At 45.3% G+C, this 15,999-nt stretch overlaps 1 protein-coding gene across 1 annotated transcript; it reads left to right on the top strand.

Annotated features, from left to right (window-relative positions):
* The first annotated feature begins 1,271 nt into the window (after positions 1–1,271).
* Positions 1,272–15,697, top strand: tmem170b (transmembrane protein 170B). The gene is made up of 3 exons (XM_041955403.1): positions 1,272–1,727; positions 8,532–8,702; positions 12,221–15,697. The coding sequence occupies exons 1-3, from the start codon at positions 1,547–1,549 to the stop codon at positions 12,349–12,351; spliced, it is 483 nt and encodes a 160-aa protein (XP_041811337.1). The 5' UTR covers positions 1,272–1,546; the 3' UTR covers positions 12,352–15,697.
* Positions 15,698–15,999: the final 302 nt, after the last annotated feature.

Below are 15,999 nucleotides of genomic sequence, written 5' to 3'. Positions count from 1 at the left end.
ACCCTCGTACTGTACCTCTGAACTGGGACACTTCTTAAAATACTGCAGTCCTCAGAGAAATGCACCAGAACATTCAGTGTCTACGTAACTCTCAGGTTCCCTCCCTGCCTTCCTTTTTCCTTTTTTTCCTTCCTCTTTCTGTTTCCCTCTGACACTCAAGCGAGTGAGAAAAAGATGTCAGACAAGTGTAAAGCTTCACACTATTTAAAATAGCTTTCATCTGCTCTCAGATTCTGTCTTGAAACTGCTGGGGCTGACAGAGCAGTTCATTTCTCACTGTTTGTCCTGAGGTAGGTGCTCTTATAAAACTGAGGTCTACCCTCTAATCTAGTCCACCTTATCTTAAAGTTTGGACTTATTTAAACATTTAGGCACATTCTACTTAAAATTAAACCTTTGGTAGGTCATGTTTTGTATTTTTTCCTCGAAACCTGCGATTAAGACTTACCATTCCTTTGTGCCTCCTCACATCCATCCTGTCATGTTATTTATTATTATATCAGGCACTTTGGGGTGACGTGGCAGGAGCCAATCAGCACACCGGAGTGCTCCTGCATCCATCCATCACCATGGACAACGCCCTGTTAGTAGCTGGCAAATGAATACATAACTGTATGTATTCATGAGTAGATGATAGATGATAATGATGATGAATCCTTTTAAAAAAACAAATAAATAACAGGTTTGTGTTTGTGTATATTAGTGTACATATATATGTATGTGTGTGTATATACTGTATATAGATATATTTACACACACACACACATTTCTATACATATATGTGTATATATATACACACATACACACACACATATATAAATAAATACACACATACACACACACACACACACACACACACACACAAATATAAATTAGTATAATTAGTTTAGGTCCTTAGTTCTGATTGGCTGAGTCACGTTCGTGGCACCCAAGCTAGCAGCCACACACAAGAGTTCTTGTCTGTCGCTTAGCAACCACATGTTTGGCTGCGGGTCAACGTCAACTGTTGGCGGTAAAACAATAATATTAAAAAGGAAAAGTCACAAACAAGTGTAAAAAGATAAGATAAAGATAATCGTGTGTTGATGAAGATAATTAATATGTGATTTATAGCCTTATGTAGATCAATGTGATTACGTTGCTACGTAACGTAACAAATTTCCTGCAACTACGCACATTTTCTGCGCAAACACTGTCCTCCCTTTTGTTTCCCATTCATGAAGCGACGTCAGCATCCCCGAAATGTGTCGACGTAAACTGTGAGCCCCCCCTTCACGAAGCAGGCGACTGGCCCTTTAAGGGTTATGTAGCAGGACTAGCCGATGTAGGACGAGCCGACCGTGCGTCTGCCTGCCTGAGCTCCCGCTGCCATCCCCATCATGGCCTCCACACAGCCGCCACCGACACCGCCGAGGATGAACCGACCAGCCAGCGGCCCTTCCCTTCCCGCAGCGGAGACGGACGTCAAGCCGAAGCAGAGGCACCGGTAGAGGCGAGCCGCGCCGGGGAGAGCCGCCTCACATCCCATGCCACCCCGGTCTCCTCCATGCCTTCGTCTAAAGCCAAGTACAGCTATTCGATAAAGAGGGGTGCGAACCCGGGCGGCGGCGGCGGCGACAGCGGCGGCGGCAGAAACATGACAACGAACAGGGATTATTCTGTTAATCTGTCGGTGCAGCAAGTGCTGAGCCTTTGGGTGCAAGGCACGACGCTGCAGCACTTCACAGGTATGCGGAATGAGCGCTGTTTTCATGTTTTCAGCTGTTCACACACAAGCCAACAGCATCAGCAGCATGTACTGTGCACCTGCAGGCATGTTAGCGCCTCAAAGAGATACTTATGTGATATTTCTCTTCACATGCTCTGAGCAGAAAGGGCAGAGCTGCTCTTATGGAAAGGGGGCATCTGTACCACCTCAGTCCCCCCTCCGGCTGCTGAATGCCGGCCGGGCCACAGTAAAAATGCCACTCCTCTGTGCACGCGTGCGGAGTCAGTGGATGACATGAAAATAATCACAACATGTGGCTAATTAATCTTTCTGCTGCGTGAATGCGCCTCGACTGTGTAGTAAATGAAGTGTTGCCTCCCTCCTCCCTTTGTCTCGCAGTCCGGCAGTGAAGGGGCAATTAGAGGCAGCATCCTCCTCCCTGGGCAGGAAGTCTGTCTGGGATGGTCTAGACCTCATAAGTACTGAGGATGAGTTAAAATCAATGCTTTTCTCAATGTAATTTTGAATGGCTGGGCCATGTATGGGTATTAATAAGCTGTAAATATGAGGTTGGAGCATCAGGGTGGGCTTGCAGCTGTCAGTACAGATGACTGTGTAGTAAGGTGCTTCTTTTTGACTTCCTTCAACTGATGTCAACACGCATGAAAAAAGGGAAAAGCTCCTTTTCTTGTTCCTTATGCTTTTCTTTCATGTGGACATGATGGACAATGTTTCTACAGTAGAGATTCTTCCTCAGGTAAAGGTGATGATCCACACCTTTTCCTGAGGCGTGCTATGGAGCTTCAAGGAAGACGATGTGGGGTCGAAACACGGTCATTAAGTCCACATAAAGTTAAAAAAAAAAAAGAGTGTAGGAACATGAAAAGCAGTGTGTGGGCATTTTATCTTTTCCTCAACAGGCAGGCTGAACTTCCTCAGCAAGAACTTGATGTAAGAGAAAATGCTGGCCACCATCTGTTCCAAACATTTTCATCATTTTCTCACTGCTAAATGAAGAGGAAAAGGGGAAATGTGGGGGAAAATAGCGAGGTATACAGGCACAACAGGGCCGCTCTGTGATATAAACACAAGATTATAGACATTCTTGGATTCCTCCCTGCAGTGAGAGTGAAGCAAAGGCGGACATGTAGTCATAGCTGAGTTGGCACGGACCCATCTTATGAAATGCAGCTGACATCCTGTGTAGAGAAACACATCAAGCAAGAACGTGAAAGAGGTAGTTAATGATGTTGACTCAGCAGGAAGCTGCAACGCATGTACGAGTTTGCGGAAGCGAAGCTGCAGCAGTGAGCGGAGAGCTGTAACAAGCTGACGCCCAGGTTTTAGAGAGCAGGGTGCATGAAACTGCCACCCGATCCCCCTCAACGCTACAGTTCACCAACCAGATGAAAAATGACCTCCCGAGACATGAGATAAGGTCAGGGGGAGAGTGTGTGAGCCCTGAACAACAAGAGCAAAACACTCCAGAAGCAGATGTAAACTTTTCAGATTCGTCGACCCCTTTGCCCTTTCTCTGAGGCCCCGAGGAGTCTCTTAAACAAATACATTTCCTGTTTGAGTTTTTGTGCTCGCGGCAGTTTCACTTCATCAAACCATGAAATCCAAATACGAGTAGCACGACGAGACATGCAGTCATGCAGCTGTATGTTTCTGTGAGGGCATTTGGTCACTTCGCTGTTGGACGATATGAAATTTATTTCACATTATTTGTCACATTTATCTTGTTAGCGATAAATGTCATGCTAAATATGTCGGATTCATCACTGCACTGTTTTCTTTCTGCAGCAATTTCCACATTATCAGCTAATAGGTTTAGCGTCTTTTAGCTCATTGTTTTGCAGCTTTACTGTTTTGGTTCACTCTCACCGCTCCGAGCATTTAGCAGTCAGATATTTATCTAAGGAGTTGGCTGAGACTAGAGCTAAGGGGAGATGAATATTAGACCTGCATTCACCAGGTGGGCACAAACAGGACTCTAAGTAAACGCTAACGTTGCTCCGTGTCTGCTGGATATGAAAAGCTGCATGCTAACACATTTGCCACAGTTTGATAAGGTAATGATATGTCTTCCTTCCTTATTTATTTTTTGAAAACGGAGGTGAGAGTTAATTTGGTTCTGCACGAGATTCACAATGTTGGATAAATTCATTTATCGTCCAGCTTTATAGCTATAATAAAGTTCAATTATGTTGCACCTTTCAAATGCAAACCTCAGACCTGTACCCTGACTGCAAAAGCCTGGTCTCTCTTTGTCTTGAGCCGGGACTACAGGAGTCACTGAGCACTGTTCGTTACAAAGCCAAGACAGTTCCAGCTTTATCACTACCGGCCAGCCTCATCCCTCCTCTCTCTGTCTCCCTGTTCCGGGACAGATCCATCATTCTTCCTCCTGATGGATGAACTCAACAGCCCTGCAGAGCTCCTGCAGTCCTGCCACTGTCACTTGTTCTTGTTCTGCAGCAGCTTGTGATCTCCTGCAAAATCTCTGACCTCGCATCAAAGCAACCGAAAAAGATGATCCCCTGCTTTTTTTTTATGCTTGAGTGTTGACGGGCGAGCTCTAAAGCTTCCGTGCTGACAAAGACCTCGATCTGTAGTTGGGGATTAGCAGAAGTTAATGCCGTACTCTGACTGTGGTTCGGCCGCTCGCATCTCTGAACATGACACAGCACTCGAGTCGAGCGCATCCCTCACCCCATAGGTGCTGTTTCCGAGCTGTGACCACCTGCGCTGCTGTCCCCTGAAATTTAATGTTCGACTCTGCTCAGCTTAAGAAATGACCTGCCAAGAGTCATTTCTATCAGCCACAGCAAATAACGAGCCGTGTGTTAGCACTGGAACATTTCACCCGACCAATTGTCTCTCTCTCTGGCTGTTCATTTAGATCCTGATCGCATTACATCAAGCTTGTAATTCATCCAGAAGTGCGACAGGAATCCCTTTAAACGAGGCATTTAAACGTTAGTGGCCTGCATGGCCGGTGATCCGCCAGTTACAGAGTTCACTGACATTCGGTTTTTAGCGGGTGTTGGTGTCGGACCCCACCCATCAGTGGTTGTGCTCAGTAAAGGTGGAGGAAGTGTTCACATCACTCACTCGAGTAAATACCAATATCACTATGTAATAATACTCTGTTACAACTGAAGATCAGAATCTAAGTATAAGAACAAAATATTATCGTAAAAAATGTGCTTAGAGTATCAAAAGTAAAAGGACTCTTTGTGCAGTCCTGTGACCTGTGTTTTTGCCCCTTACAAAAGCCAAAATATTAGAAACTGCTGGTTTATTGTATAACAGTGCAAGTTCTAAGCTCATGTCATGTGGAGTGGAAGTATAAAAGTTGCATAAAATGGAAATGCTCATGTTATTTTCCCCGCTGGTGCTCGGTCGGTGGAGTTTGTGGGACATGTCGGAGGTGGAGTTTGTGGGACACGTCCTCCCTGTGGCCCGACATGCTCCGATGTCGAGCGTCGTGTTAATCCCTGCAGGCTTAAGTTGGGCGACAGATGCCCAGTCTGTGCAACCGGGACCAAGTGATGGATCCTGATGGAGGAGGGAGGGGTGTCTGTGTGTAATTTCCACTTGGCTAACGTGGCTCCCCGCTTCCCTCGTTCAGGACATCCTCGCTCACTCCAGCCTCATTTTGGGCAGAGTTTAAAAAGAAAATATGTAAGATAAGATAAGATATACTTGCTTGTCCTCGAGGGGAAATTTGATTTGGGCAGCAGTGCCACACACAGATGCAATCAACTTCAATACAAACAGAACAGTACAGTGATACACCAAGTATAATCAATACAACAACAATAAAAACATGTAAAATATTGCCTTGTGAGGTGAAAGATATAAACCCATGAACGTTGTAAGTGTCGTGTGTCAGAGCATCATAGATTTTGATGATAGAAATGACACAAATGGACAATTAAAATGTTTATTACAGAAAGAGCTGAACGGACGTGAGGGAGCAATGAAAACAGCTTTAAATGTTCTCAATAAAATCATGAGCCTTATTAGTTAGAGGTTCAGTAAATATGATGTCCTGTTCAGGCTGATATTTGTCCTGAATGAGCCGAGATTAATTTGGGACTGAAAAATACATAAAGAAGAAAAAAAGAAAGAAAAAGAGTGTTTTTATGATTCAGATTAAACCTACATAGAATATCTCTAATATTTAAGATTAAACATGAATAATGTTAGCGGGCTGCTGGTGTCTAATATACTCTATTACATTTATGCATTCTTATTCACATTAAACTGAAGTGTGGTTGTTCCTTTATTATATCAGATGAGCTGAATCAATAAGCAGATTCACGCTGAAGAGGTGTTAAAACACACCTGTGGTTCTTCACTCTACGGCCTCATTCACGCAATATCGGCAGAACGGGAAACTCAGGAAAACCTTCCGTTATTCTAGCTTTAATCCAAGATGGTTACCTCACTGCTAGTCTGGTCACGTCAGAAAAATATCCTAAATTAGCTTCTTTTGTTGCATTACGTGTTCATAGCAGTTCATCAACATGAGAAACCAGATGCGTGCTATGTGTGGCTCTTTGCACATAAGCACAGTTGACTGTTTAAACTGGATTTTGTTTGGATGTAACTGCCTGCAGTGGTGGTTGTGCTGTGTTTAGTGGCGTCTCTGTAGTTCTTTTATCGTATTTGGCGGTTCACGGTTTCTCCCACTCGGCTGCTCGTGATCACGGTCTGAACTGTATGACCTGAACTTTGCATAATCTCCTGCGGGAGCCTCCTCTCTCCCCGTCTCCTCTGAGACACGTTTAAACTTCTGGGACATCCTTAATGACATCCTTAATGATGACCTTGATCGATTTCCGGCTGGGGGATGGAGGACGGGAGGAAGCATCATTAGCAGAAAGCACCCACTGTCTCCTGCTGCTGCTTCTGTCCGTCCCTCTTACATCCCGCTGTCCCGTCACTCCCTCCTCTCTTGCTAGACGTTGATGGTCGTAGAGCGACGGCAGGGGGTCGCTCTGTGATTCGCCAGCGTGATCTAACGGTGTCCAGCCATGCAGGACAAAGAGCCATTGTGTTCCTGTGCCGTCACGTCTCCGTCTCCGCCCGGCTCGACAGCTGACAGCGGATCAATACGTAGACGTAGGCGCTCATTGACTGTGGTGTAACTAGGTTGGATGGGCATGCTAAAGCGCTCCCTCTGGGCTCGAGAAACACGTCTCTCCAGGTGTTTACGCCACAGAACAACGTCACATTTAGCGTTTGTATCCTGTGTCCTTGTATCATGTCTTTTCTTCTTAAATAATCTCACGGCCAGCTGGATTCCCCTCGCTCAGGCAGTGCCAGCGGTTCAAGGCGAGGCCCCTCGCTGGTGAAGCGCGATGAGGCCAGAGCTCTTTATGTAAAGCTGGTTTGCTAGACAGAAAGAAAGAGAGGAGGAGGAGGAGGAGGAGGAAGACTTTGAATGAGGCTGACCTCTGATTTGGTCTGGCTTCTATAATGATGTTCACTAATGAAATGGGTCATTAAAGGCAGCACAGTCTGTTAAGGTGCCTGATATGTTTTCTCAGAGATCACCATTGTGTAATTAATAATAATTACATGATTGTTGATTCAGGATTTGTACTTTTGCGACTGAACCAGCAGTGAAAAACTGTGATTGCTGATTTAAGAATGTCGAATCTGCAGAGCAGCTGAAGATGTTCAGAAAAGGTAACTTAAAGCTGTTGTTTCAGGTGTCGTATTCCATTTACTGCTTAACGTGCAGCAGCAGCTCATCTGAAATCTCACTCGGAGCGGTTTGATACGTCTCACCTCGGGTCCATTACCGCGGTCGGCTGCCTCCCCGATGAGCCCTGACTCAGATTGTGGCGGCTGTAGATTGAAATCCTCCCTCACAGACGTGTGCAGCTCTGCTCGTCCTGATCTGCAGCGGCAGTGCGCTCCCAAACGAGGTCTGTTATGTGTAAATCTGTAAAATGCATCAGCCACGGAGCGATGAAATCTCTAAATGTGTACGACAAGGACGTGGTGTCTTTACCCGTCGAGGCAGGAATGTTTATTCCATTCTTCGCTGTGATGAAAGTCCTTGAGCATCAATACCTTCTCACTCCATCTTTAATTCTGTCGTGGGTGATTTAGTATTGTACTTAACATAAAGTTGTGGGACTTGTGAGAGACAGATTAAATGAAGAATGGGCTGAATAGAAGCAGCAGAGGCCAAGGTATCCTGACTTTTAGTGCTCAGTATGGGCCAAGCTCTGAAAGCAAGCTGGAGCATACATTTCCCATAATGCAACTGGATGTCATCTTTGATTAGACTCTCCCTTCATGGTGAATCCCCACGTTTTAAAGAATCGTCACCTCCGAGCCCACGATGAAGCTGAAACAATCCTGATGAAGATGTTACACGTAATAATTTGACTAGTCCTGACCTGTAAAGTGCCTAAAAATTAGCGGAAGGCTCCTTTAACCAATTTTCACGATTGATTAACCTGTTGATCGTCTTTTGCATCAGCCGATAAATTTAGTCCAACGGTTCCCAGAAAGAGTGATTTTCCTTTCAAAACGTCTCATGTTGTCTCATTTGAATGATTTTTAGAGGCCAGAACATTTCACACAAAAAAGTTCAGAGAAACGTTTCAGTTTTATCCGAGTGTGTGACACCTCCTCGTTCGTTTGGCTCGGTCCAAACAGAAAGATCAAATCAAACCGCTCGTGTGTCCAGTCGGACATTTGTGGAAAACAGTCAGATTTTGTGGTCTTGCACATTGTATTTCCATGTTTCCAGACTGTGTGTGACCCCGCCTGTGCTGTGTTTCCCCCTCAGAGATGTGGTACTGGGTGTTCCTGTGGTGTCTCTTCTCCTCGCTCTTCGTCCACGGGGCGGTGGGGCTGCTCATGTTGGTCATGCTGCAGCGCCACAAGAGGGGCCGCCTCATCACCCTGGTGCTGGTCAGCGTGGGTTTCCTGGCCTCCCTCTCCGGAGGCGTCATCACCAGTAAGCCCAGTTACTCTGCTCTTGTTTTTTCTTGTCCTAGACCGACCTCAGCGGCGTTCAGCATCCAGTCGACCGGGAAGAAGACGGGAGGTGGCAGGGAGGGAAGGGGGGGGACGGAGGGGGTTTGTTTGTTGACTGCTGTCAAACAGAGGAAGACAGGAGTTGACAGAGAGACAGAGAGGGGAAAGATTTCAGACTCTTTGGTTTATGTAGCACAGGAAGCTTCAACTTCAAGAATCAAATATCACAGTGTGCGTAGTCGTTAGCAACATCCCTAATTTAAACTGTCAGCACAACATTACAAGGCTGGATTACGACTCTGCCAGAGCCTCACAATTAGTTTGTGCTAATTCCATTCATTTTTGCTTGTATACTTCATGTACCTGCGCAAATTTTACACACAAGCACTATAGACGCTACAGACCATGGATTTGTAAAATCTGAGTATTTCCAAGGGAGAGTCTGACAAAGAGAAACTGGCCCCAAGCTAGAGAGTAAAAATTCAGGAAAAAAGTCAGTCTGCTCCATCAATTTTTAAATTCGTCCCCTCACAGTGCAATGAAACTCCTGATTTGAGGCCTCTGGCGTACTTACAGAAATATACACAAATGTATTTTAATGTAAACAGGAGGTTTTGTTTAGACAGGAACTGAATAAAATCTGATCAAAGATTAAACAAAGAAAGTTGTGATCAATAGTTTCAATATTTGAATAGTGTTGAGGTTCAATACACAGCTGCACAGTGGCGTGCACAGAGGGGGGGCAATTGTTGAAAAACGCGAAAAAGTGCCACCTGGGAGCCAAAACGCGCGCTAAAGTGCCCTCTTGGACACCAAAATGCGTGCTAAAGTGCCCTCTTGGGCACCAAAATGGGTGCTAAAGTGCCCTCTTGGACACCAAAACGCGTGCTAAAGTACCCTCTGGGAGCCAAAATGCGCATTAATGTGCCCTCTTGGACGCCAAAACGCGTGCTAAAGTGCCCTCTTGGACGCCAAAACGCGTGCTAAAGTGTCCCCTGGGAGCCAAAGCGCGTGCTTAAGTGCCCCCTGGGAGCCAAAACGCATGCTTAAGTGCCCTCTGGGAGCCAAAACGCGCATTAAAGTGCCCTCTTGGTGCCAAAACGCGCACTAAAGTGCCCTCTTGGATGCCAAAACGCGTGCTAAAGTGCCCTCTTGGACGCCAAAACGCGTGCTAAAGTGCCCTCTCGGACGCCAAAACGCGTGCTCAAGTAAAGTCCTCTTCGCCCCTGCCCTTCAAAAAGTCTGTGCACGCCACTGCAGCTGCACATTACGACAATCCAAATCCCTCATTCCTGTATGTGCTCGGGTATTTATGTGGGGTTGGGAAATATGGTCGAAAATAAAGATCATGATAATAATGATTAAGAATAATAATATTATTTCCAGTACTGACATACTGTCTCATATACCTGCACAAATCGCAGGACAATCAAATTATTGTCCAGTGCAATGATTTGCTTTGCGTTAGTCAAAACTCTTCAAACGTGTGAAAGAAAACTGGCAGAAATGCATTTTGTTAGTTTTTAGCTACAGTTTATAAAATGATATTTTACAATATTAATCTTTTGTCCCGGTTGCAGCTTTATTTTCTATGTACGTCTTTATCGCTGCCTGTTTCCTGTCTGCGCTCTCCAGTTTTTTCTTTATTTGCTTATCTGCATTCCCCGGTTTGTGTGTCTTCACCCAGACGTACTAGATATTATTTAAGCCTCGTCTTTCATTACCTTCAGCTCACTGTGCGATCGCAGGGTGTGCACATCTGTCTGAGCGTACGGCAGGAGGCTCACCGAATGAATCGCTCTCCGTCGTAGCAGACCCCCAAAATAGAAAGACACTTTATTATTAATGTGAGGCAATCAGGGGGAGAGCAGACTATTGACTGGGAGCCCACACCCCTCAGCCTCGCCCTGCATGTGTACACCAGCCGGGCTCACACTCAGCGAGGCAGGACAGCGCCACGGCAACAGTCTCAGCCGAGCAGAAGTAAAGAAAAGGTCATGTAGTGTTCGGAGGAGACAACATCAACCTTTAAAGCCCCGAGTACTTGATTCAAATCCTCAGTATCCATGACTGTAGCAGAAATCAAATAAAAAACCCAGAAATCCAGCTAATCTGTTTAATCAGGACTGTCGGGGCGTGTTGTGATCAGATCTGACCTGTAATTGTCATCACACTTTGACTGTTTTCAGCTTCCGGTATGTGACACATTTCTGAGTGACACAGAGTATGTAGGTGGAGTTTAGTTATAAGTGGGCTGTGATTGGATATGTGGTTTACAGTTGTTGGTCTCAGCCCGCGTTGTCAGATCAAGGTGGGAATTAGTCAGAGAGCAATAAATGGAAATGTTTGCTGCCACGTTCGTGGGCTGCAGCTTGAGCACCATCTTTGATTTTGGCCTGTGTTTATTTACATTGTGTCACACTAGCGCCATTAAAAGTTTGCAGAATTAGCGATTAGCAGTCCTTGTTTGTAGCGAAGATTAATTCAGATTTAAAAATGTGATGATACTCAGGCAGCTTCTGAAGTTGTAAGGAGCATCTCTTTTCCATTATTCTAAGCAGATGTACGGATCTTTATTGGTTATTGACAAAGGAGATAATGATGACGGTGAATCTAAAAATATGTGTGTCATGTCTGTGTGTTCAGATTGGACTGAGCTATGACTCAGAGGAGGATTTCTGACACAAATTCAAGGTTTTAAAGTCCGTGCACATCCTCCATGAGGTGTGTGTGACAAACTACAATAACAATCAAGAATGCTACAGAATACCAGCATGCACCTGTCGTTTCACCTCACCTCATGTGTTTTCCTCCATGACTCTCTAGCGCCACCTGGGGAGGCTCACCTCAGTTTGAAAACCTCTGAGCTAATGGCTAAGAATGGGTTTAGCTACCAACTTGCATTTAATTGGATAAAATTTACTCAATGTTTACACCTGAGTTCATTAGAAATATTTGAATGTTCACCATTTTCCAACTGAACAACACACCAGACGCAAAAGCAACTGCAGTCTGTCACGTTAAATAATAACGTTGTGAGTCCATGTTGGATCCCATTGCTCATAGTTTAAAACTGATTGAGGCCTTTAAATCCATCTTTATCTCTGTTTTGTTTACTTTTAACCCAAAATCAGGCCACTCTGTTTTGGTCCTGGGATTAAAGATTCCTAAAAGGTTCCTCTGTGGCTGTTTCCATGACGATGGTCCAAAATTGTGAGGACAAGCATGATAAACTGTTGCAGGAAGCGCGGCGAGTTGACACATGACCACTCCGCCATTTTTTTGATAAATGTTTACGCACAAAAACGACTTTCAGAACACTGGACTCCTGGCAGGAAGCTGATGGGGGGAGAAGATGAGGGCGGGTGTGTTTGTCCTCTGTGCTCCTCGTTGTGAATGGACAGTCCGTAGTAATGGTGGCAGGCCGTGACAGACAGCTGTGTTTGCGCGCCTGCCCATCTGTTTATTAACGCTGGTGATGTTTCTTTTCTCCCTCAGGCGCGGCGGTGGCGGGGGTGTACCGCGTGGCGGGCAAGGACATGGCACCGCTGGAGGCCCTGGTGTTCGGTGTGGGCCAGACCACCCTCTCTGTCGTCATTTCCTTCTCACGCGTCCTGGCCACTCTGTGAGGCGAAACCCTGGACGAGCTGATGGACGGAGACGAGAGCGAATGGGTCGAGCCAGAGACTTTTGGGTGCTCGTCGTGGCTGCGTTTGTGGAAGGAGAGGAAATCGCTCTGGACCTTTTAGGCTGGATGCGAGAGAGAGCGCCCCCCCGGTGTCTCTGCTCTGTTACTGCCACAATCACACTGCAAGTCAGAGGGAACTCAATGCAGACCGGCTGTCTTCGTGTCAGAGAGCAGCACCAGGCGGAGACGGCGCCGTCCTCAGCTTCTGGACTTGAAAGCCATGTTTCGGGTGTTACATCACTGCTCCGTGCCAACAGCCTTCTCTGGGACATCCAGATGCCTTTGTGGCCACTGACTCTTGAAGGCTTTCTGTTGCACTTACTGGGAAAAAAACCTCTATTTTATAAACAGCAGAGTGACGACCTGTTACGGTGATCTGACGATCAGAACAAAAGTTGAGCAGCGAGGGGCGTTTTAGGGGGTTACGACCCAACAGCGTTCATCAGCAAACACACCGTTTTCTTCAGCGTTAAATATCAGCCTCACCTCTTCAGTACAGATTATCACCATCATTCCCTCTCCTTAAATTGTTTAAAAGCTGCGCCATCCAACTCACGAGCAACATGCAGCTTTGAATTTTGCACTTTGTAAATGTCGGAGACGCTCTTTGCCTAAGAGGTGTGAAATCAGTCGAGGTAGAGGAGAAAACCAGCATCGGCGCTACGTTTGGTTTGTCTTGTCGAAGTATCGATTCATTGAGTGCCAACGAGAACTCCGGTTGGAGTTAAATAAATATTTTGACATGTTGGGAAATGTGCTCACTCACTTTCTTGCCAAGAGTTAAACAAGAAGATGCCACAGCCAGGAGACAGTTAGCTTAGCTTAGCATCAAGACCATAAGGGGGTGAACAGCTAGCCTGGCTCTTTAAAGCTCGCCATTTTTACACTTCACGTTAATCAGTGAGCTTTACAGGTGCCCACATTTCCAGGCTTTGTGCTAAGCTAAGCTAACTGTCTCTTGGTTCCATCTCCATGTTTACCGTACAGACATGAGAGTGCTCCTCCTGACAAATACTCCTTCAAAGCAGAAGTCCTGGACGAGCCCCCAGAGGTGGTTCAGCTTTGATTCAGGTCTGCTTAGATCAGGATCCTCTTATTCAGGTTGATGAAAAGGGTTGTTTTGCTGCTCGAGAGTCAGCTCTGACATGTTTTCAGACAAACTATTCTGTGTCTGTGAGTCCTGGTGCAGATTTCCTGTCATAATGTTGGTATCCAGCCTTTCTTGGCCCGCCGTAGTGTTACTAGCATCGTCTGCACTGCTACAGCATAAATCCCCCCGTGGAGCGGCGTCTCTCCCCGGAGAAGGTCAGACAGATTCTGCTGCTCAGACGGCCATTTTGCTATGGCTCCCTCTTCTCTTTGTTTTCTTTATTAACCCATGTTCCTTAAGTTTAACTTTGCATATTGCACTGAGATGAATCTGCCTTGTTTTAGCACAGCGTGTGATGAAACCGCTCTGGTGTGACCCAATCCAGTGAAGCCAACTGTAAATGATCATCACTCATGAAGAAATGTGCTTGAAGCTACTGTATTTACTCAAGCTGGTTTATCGTGTTGATGCATTAGTTTGAGGTCTTCGCTGATAGTATTAAAGAATAGAAAGATACACTGATTTTATTTCAGTTTAATGCTCTCTACTTGGCCCGTAAGTCCTCCCAATATTCAAACAGATTGTCTTGTGTGCAGGGGCGTGAGGAGTTAGGTTGTAATGCCAAAGTTTCACTCACATTCTAGCTTTATTTACCATGTTTGTCTCATTTTATTAATATCACAGCCGCGATTTACTAGTTTTGTTCAGTTTTAGAAACATTTGCACATTGGCTCGGCTAGGAAAGGACCCCCAGACTTGTGGTACAACTTCATAAAACCACAGCTGATATTAATTTGAGAAAAATAATCGATGTTCGTGTCGTTAAGTGTGTGTGCTTGTGTGGTTTTGTAGCTAAAGGTAAACGCTGTGTATTTATAGGAGTTATGTAATTGACACAACTCACCTTCAGTACCAGCTTAGCACACATGAGGGCGATGTTGCTCAGAAATGAAGTGGCAGCAGGAGCCTGAATACCTGAAAGATGATTGTGGATTTTAAAATAATGAAAGTGCTGCAGAGTGTTTTGATACAGACGTATGACAACAAGTGTTTTCTAGGCCACTTTTACCCCAAAATTAAAGTAAAATTAGAGAGAAATCATCTGATTCCCCCTTTTTATCCACTCTGCACATTGTCCATAATACCCGTTTGAATGTTTTAGCTCAGTTTCAGGGACCAAATGTGAGTTGCTGCTGATGACTCACCTGCTGTCTGAGCAATGATATTTCTGTGAAGCTGTTTGTGTGGCAGTTTCTGCATGTTTGTGTGTATGTTTGGTTCATAGGACATGTGAGTGTTGTTGCTGTACTTGGTGTCGATCTGTGCGGTTGTGCATGTGAGTAGTATAGCGGGATGCTAATTTATTTTCTTTCATTAGAGGGGGTTGCTCACATTCTTTAGCGGACCCCTAAAGCGTCAGAAAGGGTGAGGACCTAATTGTAAGTGACACTGTGTTCAGAGGAGCAGTTCACTGAGCAATGTCTTACATAATGTGTCGGAGAACTTTTTATTTGATGTGTGAGGAATGACTTCTCTGCCGATGAACCTGCAGACTGGACTGAAGTTGTTAGATCAGTGCACTTACTGTACATCCTGAGCTGTATATAGCCATCCTGTACAGGTGTAACCAACAGCTGATATGAACAAACTAACCACTGGATAGTATTTTGATATTCACGCAGGATTCACACCCAGTGCCATGGCCGCTTATGATTAACGTTGTTTTTTTTCTGCTCCAGGTCTAAGTGGCTGTGTGACCGTGTGTGTGTGTGTGTGTGTGTGTGTGTACTGCAATATCTAAGGAGCAGCAACTAATAATCCCCTCTAGACTTTAAATATGCCTCACACTGCAGCGAGAGGCCCAGCTCAATAATCTTGTCTCTTTCGTAGGCTTATAACTAAAGCTGCCCCCTCAGTCTACTGTCGTCCAAATGCCACATATTCCCCCCGGACACATACTGTGTACCCGCTGCGATTGCATGTGCAGTGCAGCTCAGATAATGTGTGAATGGACTATAAGGACAATCCAACAAGAGACAATGTTGTACAAAACCCAAAGTGGCACTTGTAGATAATGTACAATATGTTCTTTTTTAATTTTGTACCAGCCAAACGGCTGATATTTATAGCTATTGCCTATTTATGTACAAATTGTTCTCCTGTACAGACTCAACAGTCAGTTGAAATAAAAAATCTTTTGCAGTATAAAGGCTCAGGAGTGCTGTTTCAATTCTTCACTGCCTTCAAGTGTGTGAACATGCAGCAGCAGCGATTTCAGTCTTCACAGGCCGGCTCCTCTTCATCCACGTGCCTCCTCTGTGCTGATGTGGTTTAACGTCACTCTCCCTCCAGTTTCTGCTCACCTCCCTCCTCTTTCCAATCATCACTTCGAGGTGAAAGAGCATGGAAAAACTTCATTACCCGAGGACAGAAAATCTTCTCCCAATATAGTTAAAGTCGGGAGAAGTCGTCAGATTAAAAGCCAAGGTCTGTATTCAG

The sequence above is a fragment of the Chelmon rostratus genome, chromosome 16 (assembly GCF_017976325.1).
Source record: "Chelmon rostratus isolate fCheRos1 chromosome 16, fCheRos1.pri, whole genome shotgun sequence".
In the NCBI taxonomy this organism is placed as follows: Eukaryota; Metazoa; Chordata; class Actinopteri; order Chaetodontiformes; family Chaetodontidae; genus Chelmon; species Chelmon rostratus.
This window is presented reverse-complemented; position numbering and strand designations above follow the sequence as displayed.

Bases quoted from the DNA above. Each gene is read 5' to 3' on its own strand.
- tmem170b (XM_041955403.1), top strand. From the start codon at position 1,547: ATGCCTTCGTCTAAAGCCAAGTACAGCTATTCGATAAAGAGGGGTGCG. The intron at 1,728-8,531 runs GTATGCGGAATG...TTTCCCCCTCAG, and splicing joins GACGCTGCAGCACTTCACAG to AGATGTGGTACTGGGTGTTC. The intron at 8,703-12,220 runs GTAAGCCCAGTT...TTTCTCCCTCAG, and splicing joins CTCCGGAGGCGTCATCACCA to GCGCGGCGGTGGCGGGGGTG.